The 23,073-nt window shown below is 54.2% G+C and overlaps 10 protein-coding genes across 10 annotated transcripts; 6 read left to right on the top strand and 4 right to left on the bottom strand.

Annotated features, from left to right (window-relative positions):
• Nucleotides 1-25: 25 nt before the first annotated feature.
• ColSpa_07458 (exocyst complex component exo84) lies at nt 26-545 on the bottom strand (the record flags this gene model as incomplete). Its single annotated transcript, XM_049273670.1, has 3 exons — nt 26-259; nt 334-372; nt 426-545. The coding sequence occupies 3 exons, from the start codon at nt 543-545 to the stop codon at nt 26-28; spliced, it is 393 nt and encodes a 130-aa protein (XP_049129627.1).
• Nucleotides 546-1,259: 714 nt separating this feature from the next.
• Nucleotides 1,260-2,038, top strand: ColSpa_07457 (mitochondrial import receptor subunit tom20; the record flags this gene model as incomplete). The annotated part of the gene is made up of 3 exons (XM_049273669.1): nt 1,260-1,320; nt 1,440-1,861; nt 1,922-2,038. 3 exons carry the CDS (start codon nt 1,260-1,262, stop codon nt 2,036-2,038), a joined length of 600 nt encoding a protein of 199 aa, XP_049129626.1.
• A 408-nt stretch (nt 2,039-2,446) lies between these two features.
• ColSpa_07456 (S-adenosylmethionine decarboxylase proenzyme) lies at nt 2,447-4,869 on the bottom strand (the record flags this gene model as incomplete). The annotated part of the gene is made up of 2 exons (XM_049273668.1): nt 2,447-4,752; nt 4,824-4,869. 2 exons carry the CDS (start codon nt 4,867-4,869, stop codon nt 2,447-2,449), a joined length of 2,352 nt encoding a protein of 783 aa, XP_049129625.1.
• An 848-nt stretch (nt 4,870-5,717) lies between these two features.
• ColSpa_07455 (sulfite efflux pump SSU1) lies at nt 5,718-6,825 on the bottom strand (the record flags this gene model as incomplete). Its single annotated transcript, XM_049273667.1, has 3 exons — nt 5,718-6,357; nt 6,418-6,547; nt 6,600-6,825. 3 exons carry the CDS (start codon nt 6,823-6,825, stop codon nt 5,718-5,720), a joined length of 996 nt encoding a protein of 331 aa, XP_049129624.1.
• A 1,102-nt stretch (nt 6,826-7,927) lies between these two features.
• ColSpa_07454 (cysteine dioxygenase) lies at nt 7,928-8,680 on the top strand (the record flags this gene model as incomplete). The annotated part of the gene is made up of 3 exons (XM_049273666.1): nt 7,928-8,200; nt 8,257-8,510; nt 8,557-8,680. 3 exons carry the CDS (start codon nt 7,928-7,930, stop codon nt 8,678-8,680), a joined length of 651 nt encoding a protein of 216 aa, XP_049129623.1.
• A 759-nt stretch (nt 8,681-9,439) lies between these two features.
• On the top strand, nt 9,440-9,772 carry ColSpa_07453 (uncharacterized protein; the record flags this gene model as incomplete). Its single annotated transcript, XM_049273665.1, has 1 exon — nt 9,440-9,772. The coding sequence occupies one exon, from the start codon at nt 9,440-9,442 to the stop codon at nt 9,770-9,772; it is 333 nt and encodes a 110-aa protein (XP_049129622.1).
• A 229-nt stretch (nt 9,773-10,001) lies between these two features.
• Nucleotides 10,002-12,624, top strand: ColSpa_07452 (helicase-like transcription factor; the record flags this gene model as incomplete). Its single annotated transcript, XM_049273664.1, has 6 exons — nt 10,002-10,061; nt 10,112-10,531; nt 10,641-11,218; nt 11,287-11,559; nt 11,609-11,710; nt 11,760-12,624. The coding sequence occupies 6 exons, from the start codon at nt 10,002-10,004 to the stop codon at nt 12,622-12,624; spliced, it is 2,298 nt and encodes a 765-aa protein (XP_049129621.1).
• Nucleotides 12,625-14,129: 1,505 nt separating this feature from the next.
• On the bottom strand, nt 14,130-15,742 carry ColSpa_07451 (uncharacterized protein; the record flags this gene model as incomplete). The annotated part of the gene is made up of 2 exons (XM_049273663.1): nt 14,130-15,534; nt 15,606-15,742. The coding sequence occupies 2 exons, from the start codon at nt 15,740-15,742 to the stop codon at nt 14,130-14,132; spliced, it is 1,542 nt and encodes a 513-aa protein (XP_049129620.1).
• Nucleotides 15,743-20,125: 4,383 nt separating this feature from the next.
• ColSpa_07450 (uncharacterized protein) lies at nt 20,126-21,180 on the top strand (the record flags this gene model as incomplete). Its single annotated transcript, XM_049273662.1, has 4 exons — nt 20,126-20,156; nt 20,222-20,438; nt 20,486-20,888; nt 20,944-21,180. The coding sequence occupies 4 exons, from the start codon at nt 20,126-20,128 to the stop codon at nt 21,178-21,180; spliced, it is 888 nt and encodes a 295-aa protein (XP_049129619.1).
• Nucleotides 21,181-21,661: 481 nt separating this feature from the next.
• On the top strand, nt 21,662-22,357 carry ColSpa_07449 (4'-phosphopantetheinyl transferase B, mitochondrial; the record flags this gene model as incomplete). Its single annotated transcript, XM_049273661.1, has 2 exons — nt 21,662-21,930; nt 22,060-22,357. The coding sequence occupies 2 exons, from the start codon at nt 21,662-21,664 to the stop codon at nt 22,355-22,357; spliced, it is 567 nt and encodes a 188-aa protein (XP_049129618.1).
• Nucleotides 22,358-23,073: the final 716 nt, after the last annotated feature.

The following is a 23,073-nucleotide window of genomic DNA, read 5'->3' as shown; positions in this document are numbered from 1 at the left end:
TTTTGGAAGCGAGGCAATATGAGGCCTAGCACCCACATTGATCTGGCACCAAGCCAGGATCTCGCAATGTCTTTATATCTACGACCGGAGCAGGGGCTGTGTCGCCTCCAAGGCTTGAAGATGTGAGTGCTCCCCTGCGCTGGCGAAACTCGTACTTGTCGAGGGATGGCATAGCCGGTACCGGCGGATTGTTCACATCGAAGTCGTTCGGCAGGTTATTAAACCGCGTCGAGTACCGTCGTTTCACCAAGTCCGAGGTCTGTATATTTGGCTGTCAGCTTCCGAAGCCTCAATGCCGCCCTCCATCGGCCCCATCCTGGGAGTGTTGCTCACCTTTCCTCCTCCAGCTTGCGGCGGCGGCCGAAGCCTTGGCTGAGCCGGAGGGGGCCTGCATCAGCCATTGGCCTCGAGTCGGGAGGCCGTACTGGACCCGATCCATCTTGCAGAATGGGTTCCGAGATCTGGCGCGGTGCACTAATCTGTGGGCGAGCCTTCCTCTTGCCGCTTCGGAGCGAGATCTTACTGCGCTCCCGATCCTCTGACATGATGGGCAATTAAGCTGACGTGAAGCGCGGAGGTGCTGTTGTCTAGAGGCGCTGATTGCGCATGGAAATCTGGTTGTTCCTGTATAGAAAGGGCGAGAACAAAGCCCCCTCGTGTGAAGTTGTAGGTTGGGTCGGGTCGATGGTGTTTCATGCACCGTCTGCAGTCTGTGGAATGGGAAGCTGTCGTGCTGTGATGGCCGTCGAGGAGACCGGACCCCTGCACATTGGACGTTAAGATACGGCACCTACTCGGACGCGGACAAGGACAGTGGACAAGGACACGCTGCGGCACCCATCCCGCTACGTAACCTCCCTCTCCAGTGAACAACAGACCCTAGTGCACCAGTGCAGTGTGAGCTGTCGATTCGATGATTCGTCACGCCCACTTGCACTGGTCCGTGCCTCCGGACCCACCCACAGCGGCTGCTTGGCAGCCAGAGAACGCGACCTGGGAACGATGGCGCAGAGGCTAAAAAAATTGGTAGAGGAAGCTCCATCAGTTCCCGATAGAGCTTCTTTCTTTCGATATTCACTCCGTCAACGAAACCTCGCCAGTTGTCTCCCTGGCCCTCCGATCATCCCCCAAACTCTCCAAGCGCAGCCTCTCTAACCCGAGCGCATCTCTCGGCAATCTTTTGTCTGTTCATCAGCTCCCCATTGCTGCAGCCCTAGAGCCAAACTTTCGTTCGCAAAAGCCCCCCGAAACCTCCAAAAATGTCCCAGACGTCGACGATAGTGACGGCATCGGTCGCTGCCGCCGTCACCGGCCTGGTCGGTGAGTCTGCCTCGACCCCTCCACGCGCCTTGAGACTAGCGTGCGGCTCTGTCGATGCTCGGAAAACCTCGAGGAATTGGTGATATAGAGCTGTTTTGCTGACCCCATGCCCCGGAAAGCCTACGCCGCCTACTTCGACTACCAGCGCCGCAACAAGGCCGAGTTCCGGAGAGAGTTGCGCCGGAACGAGCGCAGACAGCACAAGGCCGAGAAGGAAGAGGCCCAACAGGAGACCGTTCGTCAGCGTCAAGCGATCAAGCAGGCGGTCAATGACGCCAAGGACGAGGGTTTCCCTACGGATGTCGAGCAGAAGGAGGCCTACTTCCTTCAGCAGGTCTCCGAGGGAGAGACTCTCTCTGCAGACCGTCAGTCCAACCCCCATACGGACATTTCCAACAAAGGCAATATGGTGTCATTTGCTGACAGTAGTGATGATACAGCCACGCGCGCTGTTGAAGCTGCGCTTGCGTTCTACAAGGGCCTGAAGGTCTACCCTACGCCCGGTGACCTGATCAGTATCTACGACAAGACTGTTCCCAAGGTGAGAACGATATTGTGCATCATCTCTTATTGGTAATCAGTGTCGCTGACTCTTCCCTAGCCTGTTCTCGATGTCCTCGCCGAGATGATCGCCTACGACGACTCCCTCGTCATCGGCCAGTACCAGGGCGGCATCAACGCCGACCTCGGCAACATGCCCACCGTTGGCCTGGACTAAACGAATCTCGTTTTCGACGCAGCAACTCTCCATCACAACGAGTTCCCCTCCACTCTCACACTTTTCCCATACCGGAAAATCTTTTCCGGCGCACAACTAAGAATCCGCAGTCACTCCACCCAATGGCGTGATGCTGCAAATCACACTTATCCATCCGTAATCCCCGGCATCCTGAGAAAAGAACGAGGAAGGAGGAGGAATCACGACTTTTCAATGTACAATACCTGGCCGGCTGGGCTGTTTTGATAGAAGGTTTTGTAAGAGGAAACCACGTGTATATTGACGATCCTGGCAGGGACGAATTAGGCAAGAAGTAAGGTTCATGAAATCGCACAATTTCATAATACTGTCTCGTCCCGGGAAACCGCGGCTGGCCCAAACTTTTGTGTGCTTATTACTCCTAATCGACTACCTTTCAATCTTCCTGCCCTTTCTGTCCACCCTCTCGTCTCTGGGGTCGAAACCGCCGTTACCCCATGTAGCCCACTCGGGCGTCGCCTCGCCCATGTAGTCCTCCGGCTTCCAGTCACCGTCCGGACCACGCTCTTCCAGCAGCTCGAAAAAGCGCTGATAGTCGATGCGAGGGTGCCACTTGCCGTCAACATAGAAGCGATCACTCGCGAGCAGGACACAGCAGCTGTGGGCGTGCTCCGCCGCGATGCCGTACTTGAGACCCTTCTCATTAAGCCTCTTCTCCAGCGCCTTGACAAACTCCGCTACTTCCCAGTAAAAGGGGACGTTGGACATGCTCAGGCCAGCGTTGGACGCCGTTGAGGTGCCGCAATACGTGACACCCTTGATCTCGACGAAACAAGGCAGACCTTTCTCCACGAGCTGGGCGTAGCCCTCGACCTCGTCGTCGACGTTAAAGCCCTTAACCAGGGTCAGGCGGAAGACGGTGCGGTGCTTGAAACGCTTCTCCCTCAGGATGTCCAGACACCGCTGGAAGCGCTCCCAAAAGTCCCGGTGCAGGGGGCGGTCGATCTTGCGGAGGGATTCCTTGTTGGAGGCATCGATGGAGACGTATAGCTGCGTCACGGCCTTGAGGGCGGCGAGTTGGTCCGGGTGCTGGGCGTTGCAGACAAGGAAGGAGGAGATTCGCTCGGCGTGGAGCATGCCGAGGAACTCATTGATGTAAGGGTAAAAGATGGGCTCGCCGACGAGGGAGAGAGCGCAATGCCGGATGCGCATGGCCTCAGAGAACCTCTCGGCGCGAACACCGGGGACTCCGCGTAGCATCTTGATCTTGTTGTAATGGTTGGCCTTGACGCCGTCGAAGATAAGCTCTGGAGGGTCGACAACCCAGCGCCAGGTCGTGCCGACGGGATTCGTGCCGTGGCGCCAGCAAAAGACGCACTTGTTGGAGCATGACAGCGAGGGTGTCGTCTCCATACACTGGTGCGAGTTGATGCCGTAGAAGGAGTACTTGTAGCAAGAGCCGCGGCCGCGGAGGGCCGACTTGGTCCAGCGGCAGATCTTAACGCCCGAGTGTGAGCCAACGATGGAGTAGCCCTGCTTCGTGAGCGATGCGTAGGTGGGCGAGTTCTTGGGCACCATCTCCTTGGCGGCGGACGTGGGCGTCTTTTTTTGCACCGTCTTGCCGTACGTTGTGAAGTCGACGGCGATGGGTGCTGTCGCCGCACGACTCTTTGTGTCTGCCTCAGGGTTGGAGCTTTTCATGATGCGTCCCAGGTCCTCGACATCGTCGATGTTCTTGCGATTCTTGAGCTTCTCGGGCTTGGCCTCCGAGTCCTCAATGAGGACTTCGTCGTCCTCCTCTTCCGCGGATTCGTCATCGCTCTCTTCTGGGGCGCCACTTCCAGGAAGACCCTCGCCTAGGCTTCCCGTCTTCGCCAGCATGCCGAGTACGTCAACGACACCCTCAGACCATTCGGACAACCGCTCGGTGTAATCTCTCTTTGTGTCGCCCATTCCAACTGGGAAGGCTCTCTTCCGGCCCGTCAGTTTGGCCATCCACTTATCAACCTCCTTGGCCTGGAAACAGAAGCCGTCTTCTTCCGTTGGCCAGCCCTCCCTGTCACCAAAGCCAAACACGGAGTATCCCAGAAGCGAAGACAGCGGGGCAGTATCAATACGAAAGTCATGGTGAGTCTCCTGGAGGTGTTCTAAAAAGGTGTCGTTGATCGTGTCAATGTTGTAGCTCGGCAGCAGGAAGAGGTAGAACAGGTCGGCAGGGTCCTCCTCCGACTTAGGGGGGGTGATAAAATAGTCGTCAAAGTCAACCTCGGCAAGATCGAGGACCTCGGGAGTAGTAAAAGAGCAGCTGGTGTCCGTGGCGGCCTTCTGCAACTCCTTCTCCAGGCGTTCGGCGTATTCCTTTGCGATCTTGGGCGTGTTTGCAGTGATGCTCGAGAAGAAGATCAGAGGCCTTATCTTACGGGCCAGAGCTTCTCCATTCGAGGAGTCCGAAGCGGTCCGCTTGACCAGACCGCCCTTTATCCTCTTGGGTCCGTTCGATTTCGGCGCTTTCGACTCGGTGGCGGGGCTCGGCGAGCTAGGCTTGATATCCTTCTTCACATCCTTCTTTTCATCTACAGGTTTGGCCTCGGGCTTTTCTCTGTTGTAGGCCTTGGGGATCGCCTTCAGCTCTCCCTTCTCCTCGGTGCTGTGGAGATAGAAACGGAGAACGAGCAGACCGAAAGCCGTAAACAGAATCACGGGGATGCGGACTTGCTGCCACACATCGTGGACATCTGTACACAAGGAGCGTCAGCACAAGGGACGTCAAAACCATTGGCGGCGACGCGGTGGAAGGCGTACTCACTGTTCAGCATGTCCTTGAACCCCGCAGATTCAAGAGAGGACGCCATTGTAAGATCAATGGGGCGGCGCCGTGCTCGAGTCCGAGCTGTTGCGCGGATGCTGTGTCACTTCAGGAAGCGCGAAAATGTTGATTTCCTCCAAGTCGCATCTGGGTGGTGGCGGGGTGTGCGAAATGGTTGTCGGCCAGTGGGTGCAAGCGCAATTACAATTATTATTCAAACTTTCCCAGGGCCAGTGAGCTGCGCCTGGTGGTGCCCCGCCACAGAGTTTTAGGCCTGCCCGCCCTGCACCTCATCGACCCCGCCATTAGCGTCTTTGGGGTCCCCAGCTGCTGACCATCAATCGAGCAATAACTTTGATACTTGTTTAACAAGAGAAAACCCATTTGAGCTTCCAAACATGTATAGATTACAAAGTGCAGTGAACTAAAGGACTCAACGCGACAGTCAACTTCGTTCAAAGTGTTCTCCGGATTGTGAGTCTGAGATGATGAAAGCTGAATACGTTGCCGTCAAAAGGAGGAACATTCCGCAGCCATATGTGGCAACAGAGATCAAGTACTATGTGCTCACACCTTACGCGGCTCTTGTCTCGAAGAACGAGTCAAACAGAAACGGAATATACCCAAGGGCGTTGCCAAGAGCGCGTTCTGAGATTAATCTTGAATTTTGAACAAATTATGTGGCTGATATATCCGGTAGAACCAAGGACATGATTCCATGACCGCCCTGGCTGTTTAGACTCTTCGATCCGACCCAGCCTGTGTTTGCTTGTTCCTCAGGTCTTTCAAACAGGGCGCGAAGAAGATCTCGCCTGAAATAGCCTGATGGAGCGTTCCAATAGCAACTAACAACCATAGACAAAAAACGGAAAGTGAGAATGTCTAGCAAATCAGTTAGTAGAATGAGCCTAGTAAGGAGCGAACAAGGAGACGAACCATGGTCATGACCCGGAAAAACCCACTATCCAGGTTCTGAGCGAGCATGCCTGTACAAGTCGCCAACACACCAAGCGGGAATGTGAACCCCCACCATCCCATGTTAAATGGGAACTTCTGCATTGTCCCGATGCTGATGAGCGCGAACGACAGCCAAACCAGCGCGAACCCCCACATGATTAGGGCAAGGAAAATGCCCAGGAAGTAGATAATCTCTCCGCCGTGCATGGCCTCGGGAGCAACTCTGTTAAAAGCCGTTGTTTGAGGGAGCAGCTTGAATGATACCTTCCCCAGCTGCTGTATAGCGAAACCACCTTGCCCCAGGGGCCCGATGGGCAGGAAAACAGAGACGATGGCCTCCTTTGATGGAAGACTGTGGATAGTCAGGCGGTGGAAGTAGAGTGCGAGGACCATGCTTGAGAAGCAGATACCGATGCCCCAGAGGATGTAGGATGCGACGAGTGTGATGAACGCATGGTCTGGGTTAGTAAGAACCTCAGCAACTATGCCGCCAGTTGAAGATGCAACTACAACTGGGACGATAGGCAGTAGACTAGCTGCTGTTACTGCTTGAAGCCCTGGGCGGTGTTGATGAATCCTGGGGAAACAATTAGTCCTATACTGAGTGCTGGGTTTCGAGGTTGCGAGGGTGACTTACATGACAAATGGCACTGTTATGCAGGTCGTCAAGGACAGAATGACGTCCAACCACCACAACCCCCAGGCCCAAGAGACAACCCACTGGCCCCAGACAGGTGCGCATACAAATACCATCATGTTTATGATAGCTAATACAGGTTAGCACACTATACTAAACATCTTATGACTTTGTAAACCCACTTGCGAGTCCCATAGGAAAGCAGCCAAGAAACATGGACTGAGCAGGGTGTACAACCATAGCCCTCCATATTTCAGGGTATAGAGCATAGCGCAGGATAGTAATTGCGGTGAAAACGGTGAAAAGACCAATATTTAGGATGAAAAAGGCGACCGCAAGCCCATGTGAGATCCATGTCGTGTTGTAAGGGAGGTTGTGGAGGAGGATCGAGACTATGCCTGTGCCCATGGTAACTGCGAACCATCTACTCCCCTGTTAGACTGGCGAGTTTGGTAGACTCGTTATGCAACTCACGATGGTGTGAAGTTTCTGACGATTTTTCGCCAGCCGACATCCTCCTTGCAAGGCGAGCATGGCGTCGTACCATTTCGACTCAATCCTTCCAAGGTTTGTTGCCGTGCTCCGATGTGTTGTAAGTCTGAAGGACAAGTCGCTGTGGCGCTAACAGTTGCCATTTCTAAGTGTGGATGGGTCGCAACCAAGTGTGTCCTACTTGGATTGGAGTCTCAAAACATTGACAGCAAGAAACGCAGTTTGGTGCAAAAAATTAATTTTTGAGATAGATGAAAACTACCGCTGAATGATCATAAGTATTAAATCACTTGAATTTTCTTCCATGGTGGCGGCAGTTCTTTCAAACTCAAGATGAGCAATCTCAGTGTGAGTAATACAGATGATCCCCGTTTCCGGCAACGGGCTCCACCTGGACCCGCTCAGCTGACTGAAAGGTGGTGCGGCTATCGGTCAGCGCCAGTGGAGCGGGTCCATGCATTTGAATAGAGAGAATTAGCATCACTTTTGTCAAACGTCCAGTTTTGTATTGGATTTCTGCTTTAAAAGGGGCACGCCATTAAGTCGGTAATTAACTAGATCTTGGACCACGAAACTCTAACCAAACCCATCTCGTCTTGTGTTTGGCCATCTGACCACACCAGTTATCGGGGCCGCTCGTCGCCTATCAGCGGCTTTGCCGGGATCACTCGAGTTGTCCAAGTGGTTATCTCGTCCAACCAGAAACGCGCATTTCTGGAGACCCATCCGCCAACCGCCAAAATGGTCGCTGATCCAGCGCCAACAGCTCTGACAACGTGGATAAATTGACCCTGTCTCAGAGAGCCAGATAGGCACGACGGGACGACCCACTGTCCGAGGTCGGATCAACCAGTAGTTCCGTCAGGTCAGCCCATTTCCATCAGGTAATGCCAGCCAGGCCTGGTGACCGGGCAGAATCGTATCACCAACGAGCAAAAGCAGTCGAAACCCCGCACGCCGAATACTCAACAACTCAACACCATCCAGAGAAACAACACATTTGATAGAATCCGTAGCCATGGCCCTCGACATCCTGACCAAGATCACCTCCGCCTTCGGGCAGGACCTCAAGCACGACAGCAACCGGTTCGACGAGCTCGTATTGGCATTGAAGGAGGCACTTGGCCCGTCGTCGGGTTTGGACTCCGCTGATGTTGACGTCAAAGAGTTGATGAAGCTGATGGAGGAGTATAACACAAGAGAGAGCGAATGGATACAATTCGCATTCGCAGAAAAGAGCATGGGATACACTCGTAACCTTGTCGACGAGGGCAACGGGAAAAGCAACCTCGTGAGTAGACGCCGATGCCACGACTTCGTGGCAGACATCAGGCTAACGCAGTGCAGCTTGTGCTTGTTTGGTCCCCGGGCAAGGGCAGTCCCATCCACGACCACGGCAACGCCCACTGCCTCATGAAGATCCTTAAAGGCGATCTGACTGAGATCCGATATGCCTTCCCCGAAGGTGACGAAGAGCAACCCATGAAGGTTATCTCTGAAAGAACACACGAGGAGAATGCCGTGGCATACATGGCAGACGAGCTCGGCGTCCACCGAGTCTGCAACAGGGGCAGCGACTTCGCTGTATCCCTTCACCGTAAGTCTTGCTTGGCCGGCTTGACAGCGAATTAGCTGACCGTGTCGCAGTCTACACCCCCCCAACGTCGCCAAGGGAGGATGCAACATCTTCAATGAGAAGACGAGCAAGAGCAGCCATGTGGCCAAGTGCGGCTACTACTCGGCGTACGGCCGCCGACTGCCGAAGCAGTAGGTGGGAGAGAGCCGATGATGTTCGATTTCGTTATGGGCGTTCGCATAATTGGCTTCGATGACGATCCGAGCTTGGAAACGTCGTGTTTGATATATGGCTGAGAATGCCGAGAGCCGAAGAGCGCTTGTCGGTAGACTGACGACTGATGATGGAATGACTGATCTATCCACTATATAGAGTGGATAGGCGCCGACGAGGAGCTCAACCTGCCGCGTTTTCGTTTTAATCTGGGAACCATAGGATAGCAAATTCGACAGATAACCGCCTGAGACCGAAAAATATGAATGAAGTGAAGTTGTGAAGGAGCAAGAGCCGCAAAGTCGTCGTTGTTGGCCAGAGACCACCCAAACGGGCCGCCGAGGAAGGTCACGTGAAATGTCGTGATTTTGCACTTGGTGGTGATTGGCTGATGTGGACCTCCTCCACGATGGCGTGCTCAGGCAGTTGAAGCCCCATATTCCTTTCCGCTCATCAGCCACAAATCAAGCCTCACACACCATCCACATTCAAACGGTTCCCTGTGTCGATCCCAACCGCTAGGCCCAGCGATACGCGACAAACGCGTTCTGCGGTTGGGCCAGTTGTATGAGGTTCCCGTCTGCTTGTGAGATTCTGGGAAGCCGGATAGGGAAATATTCGGTACCGACCTAATAACCATACAAAGCCGACAAGTTTCCCGTTCTGCTCCATCGTTCCACGAGTTAGTCCCAATTCGGCTCCTGAGGTACGGCCCCAGGACCGGGGTTTTGCACATTGAGGATGCCACCCAAGAAGCGCGGTCCACCCGTCATCGACCTCGTTAGTAGCGACAGCGACGACAATGTCGCCTCGCGACCGATCAAGAGAGCGGCTGGCAACCGCCTGGTAACCCTGAGCGGCCAGACGGGCGCTCAAATTGTCGGGAATCCACGATCAAACACCCAGCCAGCTGTCAGCTTTGGTGTTATACCTGGCCCTTCGTCTCAACCTCATACATACTATGACACAGATGAGGAGCTGATTGACTTGACTCAAGCTCCGGACGGTCCACCACGAGAGCTATACGGAACTCTCGGTATTGAGCCTCTGCTTATGTTTGCCTTTCTATTCTAATAAGCCGATTTAGATAACAAGATCGTCGGTGTGCGCTATTACAATGGTTATGCCTCCCCTGGCGAAGTGGTCGTTTGTCTGCGAGAACCCAACAACCAGGTATAGTTCTACTGCTGCTGCGCTTGATAGAGGGAATCCCAGGGGTCGAGGATCCCGTCTTTGCCCTCAATCAAGAATGTTTCTAAAATGGCCTTAGTACGATCGGAATGCCATTCGGGTATGCAATGTCATGGGTGTCCAGATTGGCCATTTGCCACGTAAAGTGGTAGAGAAGCTAGCACCATATGTGGTATGTGCTTCTACTGGTTTGATCGAGCAATCTACTCACCTGTGAGTCAGGATCGGGATGAAATTGCGATAGAAGCTGTTCTTACAGGAGAGAAGGGCATGTTCGACTGCCCCATTCGTCTGCAGATATATGGGACTAGCAACCCCATCAACCGCCTGGTGCTAGAGGAAAAGCTGAAGAGAGACAAACTTATCAAGGCTGGCGAGCTCAAGAAGACGAGGGCCGAGGCTGAGGCACAGCGGAAGATGTTGGGCATCAAGGGCAGTCAGTCAACAGTTGGTCTGGATGGTGGCACGGCGGAGCCCGAGGTATCACTGGAGGAGCTGGCACTAGCCAGCCAGGCAGTGCAGGGCCAACCCCGTGGAGATGCTGTCAAGTCATTTGTTGTGGACGAAGACTTCTTGTCCAAGATGCCAATGGCGGAGCAACCTGTTGTTCTCGAGTCAACACTGCTGCCATACCAGTTACAGGTAAGGCTTGCCCTCACAATACGTTAAAGTTGTTCGGCGAGTTCAACCGTTAGCATGGAGAACGTTAAGTACCTCAAAAAGAATATCTCAAGGGCTAACTAATATGTAGGGTCTGGCTTGGATGGCATCCAAGGAGAATCCTCAACTTCCTGCTAAGGGCACTCAGGAAAGCATTCAGCTGTGGAAATGGGACCATAGAGGGCGTGGCATGTACAATATGGCGACCAACTTTGTGGTGTCAAACCCACCCAAGCTTCTTTCTGGGGGCATATTGGCTGATGACATGGGTCTCGGCAAGACGCTGCAAGTCATCAGTCTCATCTTAACTGGTGGCCCTGGCCCGACCCTTATTGTTGCTCCTTTGAGCGTCATGAGCAACTGGGAACAGCAGATTCACAGGCACGTCAAGAAAGAGCACCTGCCGAAGATCTTCACATATCACGGAAACAACAAGGCAACGAAGAATGAGCTGGCACAGTATCAGGTCGTTATTACCAGTTATAACAAGCTTGCAACTGAGGGTGGCAAGGAAAAAATCGAGACGCCGTTGGGACCGCTTATGGCTACAAACTGGAGAAGAGTTGTACTTGATGAAGGTCACACCATTCGAAATGCGAAGACGAAGGCTGCCGTTGCCGCCCGAAGGCTCAACGCGCAGTCCAGATGGGTGCTCACAGGAACTCCAATGTCAGTATCCCTTCATCCTTTTATCACATGACGATGTAATTTAGGGGCACAACGCTAACGATTTACAGCATCAACAACATCAAGGATTTCCATTCCTTGCTGCAGTTTCTTTCCATCACCGGAGGTGTCGAACAGCCTGCCATATTCACCACTGTAATTTCGCGGCCTCTTGCACAGGGCGACAAGACAGCCGAGGCCCTTCTCCAACTGTTGATGCGAGATCTCTGTTTACGACGCAAGAAGGACATGAAGTTCGTCGACCTCAAACTACCGCTCAAGAAAGAATACGTCCACCGCATTGCCTTCAGGCCAGATGAGAAGAACAAATATGAGGCCTTGCTGTAAGTTCGTCGGATATGACTCTGCAACACTGCTGATTGGAAACCACAGATCTGAAGCACAAGTGGCTCTGAAAGATTATCAGAATAATGCGAGCGGAGTGAAGGGCCAGTTTCAAAGTGTTCTGGAACGACTCCTTCGCCTGCGACAGGTGTAAGAGCGACCTGTCCCAATAGAAATACTCTGACTGACCCAGACTTAGGTGCAATCATTGGACGCTTTGCCGCAAGAGAATCGACGATCTCCTTGCAGCCCTTGAAGGCCAATCCGTTGTCGTTCTCAACTCAGAGAACACCAAAATCTTGCAAGAGGCCCTGCGCCTCTACATCGAAACGCAAGAAGATTGCGCCGTTTGCCTCGATACTCTGAACAAACCCGTCATCACGCACTGCAAGCACGTTTTCTGCCGCGCCTGTATCTCTCAGGTGATCGAAACGCAGCACAAGTGCCCCATGTGCCGCAACCAGCTCGCAGAAGATGCACTGCTCGAGCCCGCCCCTGAGGGTGGCGAGGAAGATGATGAGGACTTTGACAGCAACGCGAAGAGTTCCAAGACCGAGGCCCTCTTGAAGATCCTCCAGGCCACGACCAAGGATCCCAAGTCCAAGGTTATCATTTTCTCACAGTGGACATCGTTTCTGACCATCATTCAGAACCAGCTTGTCGAGGCAGGATACAAATTCACCCGCATTGATGGTTCCATGACAGCACCGAAGCGTGATGCGGCCATCCACGCCCTAGACCACGATCCCGACACGCGCGTAATGCTCGCCAGCTTGGCCGTCTGCAGCGTCGGCCTTAACCTAGTGTCAGCGGATACCGTGATTCTGGCTGACAGTTGGTGGGCGCCGGCGATTGAGGATCAGGCCATTGACCGCGTGCACCGCCTGGGACAGAAGCGGCCGACGACGGTGTGGCGCCTCGTCATGGAGGGGACTGTCGAGGAGCGCGTACTGGATATCCAGCACGAGAAGCGGACACTTGTGGGCAAGGCGTTCCAGGAGAAGAACAAGGGCAAAAAGACACAGGAGACCCGGATGGCAGACATTCAAAAACTGCTTGGCTGAAAGGCTTTCGGTCAAATGAGCGCCCCCCGGTAAGTTTTGGGACGGGGCAGTTAATAAAAGTTGTGATTTGCAAACATGGGTTGCTAGATGTACTTGATTCATGTCTTATATTTGTGTCTCTTTTGACGCTCAAGGGGCGATCAGTTCAAAATTAGCGAAGCTTAACAAATTGAAAATGTAGGAATCCATATTGGCCATTGAACAATCTCCTGCCCGAACCCTCCACCGCTCTCTCGCCTTGTCAAAGTCCTACGTAACCAGTCTGCTCTCACAGGCTACGAGACTCTTGCATCACCAAATTATCCCGACTGGGTTTGCTTCAGTGAAGTCTTATCTGAAATGCATGTCGTGTTGAGAGCAAGCCTTTCGCCTTGCGGAATACAATATAGGTACACAGCCTAGAGAAAGTGAGGGTGTGTTTTTGACATGACGTGAAAGAAACCCAGCAAGAAGTATATGCAATACTAGGGCTGCTTGGGGGTCAGAAAACGGTTTGTTTTCGCAAGCTCTTTCTGCGCGAGGAGACCTTTTCAGGCCACCCTCCTCCGTGAACTCCAACGGCATTGATGGCGGTGTAGTTGCCCGAGGTTCCATCTATGCCGGGAAGGGAACCATTGAGCGAGGGCACGAGAGCCACTGGCACGCTCATGATCGGGACGGCACGTCTGGTGTGGTAAAAATATGATAACCCGCCGTCATCGATGTCCTTGCCGGTCTAATCTCGGAACAAAACGCCGACCTGCGTCGGTAATATAGACACCCTCGCCTTGATGGTCCAGATGCCAAACATAGTAAGTATCGCCTGAGGTGGACTAGAAATTGTAATCGTCCCAGGGATGCAAGAGCTTCATGACTTGATCCGCGCTGTAATCTACCTTGAACTTACCGAAGTCCTCCATCCCTCCTCCAAGTTCTCTGAGAAGATCAGTTAACCATATTTGTGGCCAACTTCATTTTTGTCCTTGAGCGTACCACGAATGCTGAGAGCGATACCAAATCCCTCTTCTGCCCTCGCACTATCAAACCCCGCAGAACGTTACCCCGAGTGGTAATACTTTTGCTGTAGATCTACCTAGTGAGTTGTCTGATAGAAAATTGATAAGACCAACCATCGCTAATCACGGTGCAGAGTGTTGAGAGATGCGGGTGAGTTTGCAAACGAGTTGACCTTCCTAAACCAATTGGCCTAACACTCCGTTGCTCGGCACCCCCTTCTGAATTACAGCCACCCTTGAAGTAGGCTTCAACTTACACGAAAGGAGCTTATTGGACTTCCCGCCTACATCTTCAAAATGCAAAAGCGTCGATGATGACAGAAGTCGAGACTACTCAAGAGACTGATAAACGCCAATAACGAAAAGACACAAACAACCACCTAACGACCCGCTTGGCGAACGTGTATTCTGTCGAAACTACAAAGGCCATCCCGGCCAAGCCCGGTAACTCCTGCTACCATAAACAAAACGCCGAGGTCAAGGATCTTATCCCAGACCGCACCGGGGCTATCAAAAGATATACCCGTCCCCCAGACCGTCAGGCAAAATCGGGCCCATCCCCAACATCATCTGCGCCCCAGAAGCAAGCTCGTCCTCTCCCACTCCGTCGTCGAATGTCCCGAGGGTCATGTCGACAAACGCCCTAAACTCCGTCATCAACGCGTCCTTGAACTCTCCAACCTGCTCACGCAGCTCAACGTCCCCCCTTTCCCCATCCGTGACCGTGACGCTGTTGACGCTCCTGAACGCGAAAAGGAACGCCTTCCATAGGTCCCCCGAACCCCATCCAGTGACCCCCCGCGCCGCGATCTCGGCCCGCTCGAAGAGCTCTCTCGCGTCGCAGCCACCATCTCCTCCAGCTTCCCGTGCTTTCCCCCAGATGCTGAAGTCGCCTCCCGAGACGGCTCGGCTAGTAGCATCGAACCTCAATATGACCCAGCACATACACGACAGCAGCTCCTCGTAAGAGACCCCTAGACTCCGGACACAGGCCCGGCTCCACTCGGGGCCTATCGCGCCATCGTACCGCCCCTGCACCGCCAGCCGGCTCCAGAGCGTGCCAAACACCTCGGTATGGTCTCTCCAGAGCCGCTGGTCCTCGCGGGCGGAGACTCGTAGATTGGGCCTGAAGGCGCCTTCGAGGCCGTTCCCGATGAGCTTCTCCGAGACGTCGAATAGCTGCTCCTGGCACCACTGCGCGCACTGCTTCAGCAATAGGATGGGCGGGGACAGGCTTGCCTGGCCGCGGTCACCTGAGAGGACCCATTCATCAGTTTGCCAAAGGAGAGTCTCGAGGGAGTGGTCATCCGCGGCGTTGTCGGGGAGGAGGAATCTTTCTTCGTAGATGGAGTCCAGGATGGCGAGAGCGATCATGTCGAGCGATCCAGACTCCCTGAAGAGAAAGTTGGGCCTGCCGTCGGGGCTGCCATCACCAGCAATGATTGACGAAACGACGGCACTGATGCTTTCCTTGGTGTGCTCCTCCATCTCTGCCAGCTCGTTCTGGCCGGTTCCGTAGCTCATGGCTTCGCAAACATGGAAGTACAGGAGATGACACCAGGAAGTTGTAACAGCGTCGGAGGGCTGCGAGACGCGCTGCTTAAGAATCTCTAAGGTCATCTGGCATTGTTTTAGTGTCTCTGCGGACCGGGCGAGAGCAACCAGGCTTTTCACGTCGTCAAAGTCGGCTGCGGCACAATATGTCCTCCAGGCGCTCCCGCCGTCGGAGACGGCGCAAAGCACGTTGGCTCTTTGGATATCGAGGGTTACCTGGACGTCGGCCACAGGGAATTCCTCGTTGTCGGTAATATCATCTGCATCATCTTCTTCGTAGCTCTCCGGCGAGCCATCCATATCTCCATCCTCTTCCTCTTCGTCTCCCTTGTTGTACTTTTTGCAGCCCCATTTACCTAGTCTGTAGACCAATTGGCGCTTGCTTCATCGGATCAACACTGGGTTACATAGTTCAGTGGCAGAGAGACCTACGTGACGACAAACTTTTGCTGCTCTCCCAAATGGCTGATCACATCTTCAAGTTTCTTGGTGGCATACAAGTGACAAATTTGCGGTTTGAGATCGGCCCACTGCCCCGAGGTCTTTCGGATGGCCCTTTGCTTCGGCATGTCGGGCTTCCGTCTCGGAGATATCTTGACTCTTGCTCTTGCAAGATATCTTCCTGGCATGCTCTCAGGAAAGCTTCGGAATATCGAGCATAACAGATGCCACTGAAGGTGGAAGTGTTATAATACTTGAGCGTGGATATGTCTACACAGAACCTAGCCCTTCTCAGCCTGGCTGCGAGAAAGCCCGACATTCTGCCAACTTGGCCGCAGTTGAGGCTCATGCCGCAAGGCTGCCGGTTCGCGGCCCATCAAGGCGATTGGAATTCTCCAAGAGGAAATGCAAAGGACTTTGGTAGCCAATAACGCTTCGCCGAGCTTCAAAGTGCAAATCCAGCACCGCCGCCCTAGGGTCAGCAATTCATTGATGAATGTGGAAGACGGACTGGAATTTCACTCGGGTACCAATTCCACCACTTGTAAAATACAAATCAAGAGTCACTCAGCCACAAGCGTGGGGCCGTTGAATTGTCTTTTCCATTGACAATTCTGCTCGGCTGATGGGGGTTCGAGGCCAGCAACTCATTCGAATGAGCTGGAGACTTCGCATAAGAAGGCCGGCAGGCTCGGGAGCTCAGAACGCTCCTTCATCTCAAAGCTCAGTTGCTAAGCCGTCACAAACCTCTCTCACTCTCATCTCACCCAACATGAGCCCAATGCCACAAGCCACTCGTACACGGCACAACGACACTAGTCGCCCGCACTACCTTGATCGCTGCGGCAGACAGCCGGGCGCTGGCCCCGAAAAGATGCCTAACCACCAAGTCGCCGCACCCGCAGGCCTTGCAACCTCAAATGACACATTAGCACCAAATCTTCGGAGACCAAAAGCACACCGAGAAAACCAAGCCACATCTCCGGGAGAATATTTCCCTCCAAGTCGGGCAGTAGCCCACGAAATGTACCCACCACGGCGGAAACATGTGCAAAATCAGACCACAAAACGCCCTTGTCTCCTTGAGTTGGAAACAATATTGGATTTGACGAACCAAAGCCCCAACAACGAACTGCCACGCCACAGGACGGCAAGAAACCTGGACAAGCTGTATGAGGCTGGAGACGAATACTTCAGGAACAAGAGGAGAAACGAGTATCTAGCCCGAGGGGCCGTGTCCTTCTCCAGTAAAGGGCCATGGTTGAGAAGGACAGCCGTGTAGGGTAGATGGAAGAGGCACTGGGGTCCGAGAGTAGCGGGGTGAAAATGTACAAACCAGCCATGATCTTAAAGCATGAGGACGAATCCAGGTTTCCAAAGTACCGGAAGACACTGGAAGGTCGTAAATACACAGCGGACTGCCCAATAAAGCAGCTGTGTTTGACCTCGCGCGTCAGTCTTTGAGAAACTGCCGCCATCTCGATGGGCTTTCCCGGTCCATGAAGCAAAGCATGGTGCCTTGCTTTGTGGCAGCCAGTCGGTAGTGGCCGCAGCACAACCCTCAGACGGTTGAGGTGCGGATGCTGTCATCGAGCGTGAGGGGACAGGACGCGCATCAAGCTCGGGTGTGTCGAGGATGGCCAGGTGATTCGAGTTGGAGTGTGCCCCGCAAGTTTAGCCCAGCGGCCGGAGAGGATGGTGCGGTGACGTGGGGAGGTATCGGTCGGGTAGAGGTACCTCGTGTCGGCGCAGACAAGTGGGATGGGGCCGGTCCTTGGGCCGATGCCAGTCGCACACAGGCCTGGGACTGCAGAACACGGAGCCCTGGCTCTGGTCTGCAAGTATCGCCAAGAATAGAGCAAGTGACACAGGACTTGTACCGATAGTGGGCCAACAATTGTTTCTTTTTTATCTCGAGAACTGCAGCGGCGGGCGATGCAGAAACGTCGACAACAGAGGCAGAAACACATGGAAGCCGGGCGCGAGGGAACCATCACAACTGATCCCAGGTTCCTCTCTGGCCAATGCAGTCTTACTCACCTATTCATAGGCTGAAGAAGGCGGTGTGTGGTCTGCAGATTGAGTAGGATTTGCAGTTTGTGGAGGTGTGTTGCGCTACCATACCTAGCTTCCGCCTCTTCTTGAATGGCGGCGCCCTGTTCTATTGGAGAATTGGACGGCGGTTGTGCAGCAGTCACTGTCACCTTTCGAGGTACGCCTGATACGCGGGTGCCTCATCTGTATGGATTCGAAGTGAACGTCGCTTTGGAGAAGGAGAAAACGGCGCCTACAGAAGCAAGGTGGTGCCTCCATCTGGTTGCAGCACGTCGGCTCAGATGGGAAGCTATGAGGTGATGATGATGAGAGCTAACGGGCGACAAACAGGGGGGGTTGTTTTCTCGAGCATCCTCCACCAAGGCCCGCACAAAGCATCCACGCATGTGCATCCTGGTATCGTGGAGATCATGAAAAAAAACTAATACTGAGAATTTGCCATCAGGAATGAGGCATTAGCTGGGCTGGCGGATTGCCGACCTGTTGCCTGATAGACGACTGGAGAGTAGAGGCAAAGGGAAGACAACGGCGTAGTGTACTGCGACGGTATGAGCTGCCGCTGGACGGACATTGCCAGTCAGTGCCTCGGTTTCCAGTGACACGAAACGAGTAGACGAGGCAGCCGGCGGCTCCAAGAACAGCTCTCCGTCGTATGTAGAGGCCAAGAGGCGTATGCACTACCCTTGGCGTTCCAGCAAAACCTGGTTGCAAGGAAGGATTGAAATGTCAGTGCTCCCGACGTGGAAAGGATGGGGGAGGTTTTTTGGGAGCGGGAAAAAGTGGCCCTTTTTTGGCATGGATCGGGCTGGGTGGGGAAAAGTCTCGCAAAGTCGTCATACCTTTGCAAGGATGACCCAATCACGGATCACGTCTGGCACTCTCCGCGCGCCCCAGCACCCCTGTCACATCATCAGCCATCGGACTGCAGCTGCAAGGTTCTCTCCACCCCACACCTGCGCCTGCTCTACTGTACATACTGCGCGACGCCTGGCCGGTGCCTCATTTAGTCCACCACTCTAAGCTTCACGTCGTCTCTTCCAATAATCGTTGGCTTCGTTGCTGTCTCTCCTCCTTTTTTTTGCGCCCAAGACCCAAGCCGTCGAGTTTCATGATGGGGGCCTGGAAGGAATGCTATGGACACTGCCAAGGTTTTTCCCCCCAAGGCCAGACACAGTCTCATTCAGTCGATGGCTGGTCTCCCATATTTGATTCTCTCCGCCTTCTTCCTAGCCTGGACGGTGGCACCCGGTCGGTCACTTGCTGCTGTATCCCGCCATCAAGGTAGGTACATGGGGATGAAGGGCTGGTGGGTGGGTGGTCTCAAAGCATCCGAAAGCTATGGTTCCCAGTCGAATGGACTCGGAGGGGTTTGATAAACTACCAATTCGACTCTTCTCGACAGAGCATCGTCAGCTCTGACGCCAGCGTCGTTACCTGCCCGTATTGACCTTGTGGCCCAGAGTGTGGCTGATGTACCGCGTCCCGTACCTACTATCGTGCCGGAAAGAGCAGGGAAGAGGCACCAAACAAGCAGGGTTGGTAGATCATCCTGTCCCACTACCAAAGCATTGGCTCCTTGTATCATGTTGTTGAACCGCGAAGCGCAGGGGCGATCCCGATCCAAACCGCTCACGGTGGCAGGTAGCTGGACGCGTGGAGCGACTAGCTCTCCTCTTCCTCATGTCTCCAGACGAAGGATTCTTGATCGAGCAGGTCACCCACAGAGCTTGCGTGCTGCATAGTATAACCAATCGGTAATGTGATGCGATGCAATGCCCAAGGCGCCAGCCAGCGAGCCAGCCCGTACCCTACTAGGGACAAGCGAGGCGTCCAAACAGTCCAAACAAGCACGCCCAAGCCATCTCGTCTCATTTGTCCACCGGCCCATGTCCCGCCCTTTCCAAGCTTTTCTTTGCTGTGACGCGCAAGGATAGAATTATGCTCCCAGCACAGACAACCTTGGGCCAAGAGTAAAATTCGGTCATGGCTTCCCTTTCCCCCGGTCAATACGTGCTGAACTGTTGCTTCGTGAGGCGGGTACCGCATGCCCTGGTGGGGGGAGCTCGGGAAGGTGTGGCCGTGTGAAGGAGCACCTCAGCCATGCTCGACCAGCCCATGTCCAACACCGGCGCACTTGCAGCAGAAAGAAAGGTAGTACCTACATCTCGTGCGTCCGCGTTACACGCTAATGTACTTGTGGCGAGTTGCTTCCCCGCAGATTTAACGTCCCATTTACCACACCCCCTCCCTCTCTTCCCAAGCTTCCTGCTCCTGTCGTTTAAATGCTACCTACAGCCCTCCCCAACCCAGGCCATTCTTCCACTCCCAAGCTACTGCCTGCTCGCAACGCCGTCTTGTACAACAGTCAAAAGAGGCCAGCCGTCATTCAGGAAACGTTTTCCGACTAAGAGATATCCAAGGAGAACAGTCAAGAGTTTGGCAATCCATCATTCAAGATGCCTACCGCAACAGAGCGCATTCATGCCCGTAAGTTCATCCAGTTGCCTGGTGCTTGCTCTCTCGTCCTCCAAGGCTAACCCCCCGAACCCCAGTGAACCCCTTCTCTAAGAAGGAGTCGCACAGCGCCACGACCATCACGACGTACAAGGTCCTGACCATTCTGAGTTGGCTCCTGTCCCTTGTCGTCACCCTCTACTACACTGTCAATGAGCCCCGCGATGGCTTCACGATCCGGAAGAGAATCTGGGACCAGAACTACCTGTACCCTACCGCCTTCACACTGAACTCGGTCATTGTCGACATCTACTGGTGAGTCTGGACAACATCTCGAGAATGCTCGCTCTAATAATGTCCAGGGTCGTTCTCTTCATCCTGCAAGTCGGCTATGTCGCCCACCTCTTCTCGAGCAACAGCGACTATGTCAACGCCGCCGCCAGTGTCGGATCCCACTTCATCTTCAACAACCTTTTGCACTTCGCTTTTGTCATGCTCTTTGTCCGCTCCCACTGGGTCTGGGCTGAGCTCATCCTGATCATCAACTTCGCCAACCTGTCGTCGCTGTACTTCCGCCACAACACTTACCCGCGCTTCATCCACTGGCCGGTTGTTTCTGCTCCTCTGGCGTGGACTTTCGTGGCCATCTACTGGAACGGTGCCATCATGGTTCCCCACCCCCACAGCCTGGTCGCCCGCATTTTTGGCAACATCTTCATCTGGTCCATTCTCGTCTACGGTGGCTTCTTCATCGTTGCCTACAAGGTAAGATTGGCGATCCCGTATTCCTTGTCCCCTCCCGCTGACTTGTTTACCCCAGGACTACACCATGGGCTTCTCCCTCAGCGTTCTGGCTGCCGCCATTGGTGTTGCCCAGTTTCACCGCCAGGTCGTCGCGTTCCAGTGGATCTTTGCCTTCACCATTATGGCCGTCCTGTTTGTCTCGACACTTGTCATTGCCTACCCGACTGCGACTGGCAAGGACTACCCCTGGAGAAGCCGCTCTTCCGCTCCTGCCGACCAGGAGCGTGCCCCTCTTCTCTCCAACGATCAGTAAATGTGTTCGATTATACACGAAAGGCGCAATGTTGAAACCTGTGGAATGGAGTGGACTTCGTGATTGAAGCACCCATCGAGCCAAGACCAGACGCAGGTGGTGGAGTGGAGGTGTAATCGGCCGCTCGCGGCAGAGCTATGGGCTCCAAAAGTTGTTACACCGAGAGATTGCTACGAAAACTGATTTGTATGGTATGGCATGTACATAGCATTCTTTGCAGCTAGCATGCGCAGAGTACGATAATTCCCCGTGTTGTTGTTATTCGGTTTGAAAGGTGCGAGGATGCCGAGGGATGACGTAGCGGTGATCTTATCGCTATCGTTATCGCCATAGCTTTGCTTATCGCTACGAACTAGTCTTTGTCGGGAATGGTCACTTCCCTTGAACCTTTGGTAGTGAATCTATCAATTACCGTTATTTGCGTTTTGAGATGTTGGTCTTTTGAATTGTGCACCCACGCCGACCGCTGATTGATGGACTCATGGTGTCGCCGAGGCCCTTTCCTTTCCCCTTGAACATCGGGACCGATATATGTCAAGTCTCGCGGATCTATCGACTCCTGGCCAGCGACCGGGGAGCGAGGTTCCTCCAGCGCGTCTTCACCAAGGATGAGCGCGCTTTAGTTCCTGCCGACCCGCCATCGGCTCCGGCGCCGACGACCACACCGGGCACCAGCCGCGATGGGGATTTTCGAGCATTGAAGAAACAGAACCCGCTTCTGTGGAAGAAGGCCACCTTTGTAGCTGGGAGGTAAGCTCGCACATGCACGTTGCACACCCATCATCCGGGGCGTCGGGGTCATATCACGAACCGCCGAACGAAGGCGCCTGCACGCCCCCCCCTCCGTGTCACTCACTACGGCGGCCCCGAGACTGACAGCAAGGCCAGGTTCGCCGCCAAAGAAGCCGCCTTCAAGGCGCACCCCGTCAGAAAACTCTCGTTCCACGACATCACCATTGTCCGGCGGGCGCTGGAGGAAGGCAAGGAGAACCCCAACGGCAGCGGGCCGCCCGTGGCCGTCATCCGGGCCGAGAGGGAGGGCGAGCCGGGGCAGACGGCCATGGTCTCGATCAGCCACGACGGAGACTATGCCACGGCTGTTTGTCTTGGGTTCGAGCCGGAGGTGACGAAAGAGAGCAGACGGGTCAAGGAGGTGGAGGATGAGGGGGTGGACTAGCAGGCGCTTTAGACGCGAGTGACGGGCTTGGTGGCGGCGAGGTTGCTTGGACAAGACTGTCCTGCAAATCCTGAAAGCGGGCTCTATGTGTACCATGGTGATCTCTGATCGCGCTGTGAGAATATATCCCAACTCTGAGCGTTGTCTAATTGTCTACTTGCCTTGCCTGCGCGTTCTACGCGTGCCTTGCCCGCCTTTTCTGCGGTCCACGACAAAACACAAACTGCTCCGTCGGTGTATGCGTATCTCTCGGCGCAGATTAATAAAACAAATAAAACCGCCGGCGGACTACCCAGCGTCTGTAGGTTTCCGCCTTGTGTTTAAGCATCAACGCCATCTCGAGGCCCTGGACGCATCTTGTGACACGGATGCGGTTTTCGGTGCACATGGATGGGACAGAGCCTTGGGGCCCGGCCCCGGGATTTTATCAACCGTCTCTCGAAAGGAGTCTCATGTTTGAAGAGATTCACATCATAAAGCCCGATACATGTTCCGTTGTGCGTGACGCGAACGTTCTTCTCTTCGCTTGCTCATCAAACTTGTAAGTCACCCCAAGTACAACAGCACATCTCGGAAGCCAGTCCACATCCCACCAACCGCCGACAAGATCCCCCCCAACAGCACCAGCACTAGCAGCTCGCCAGAGCAAGCTTCAATCAGTGCCGTGCTCACGCCTTCTCAGAGCCTCCCCCCCAAGTAAACCGCACCGAGACGGC

The sequence above is a fragment of the Colletotrichum spaethianum genome (genome assembly GCF_022836535.1).
Source record: "Colletotrichum spaethianum MAFF 239500 DNA, contig19, whole genome shotgun sequence".
Taxonomy (NCBI): domain Eukaryota; kingdom Fungi; phylum Ascomycota; class Sordariomycetes; order Glomerellales; family Glomerellaceae; genus Colletotrichum; species Colletotrichum spaethianum.
This window is presented reverse-complemented; position numbering and strand designations above follow the sequence as displayed.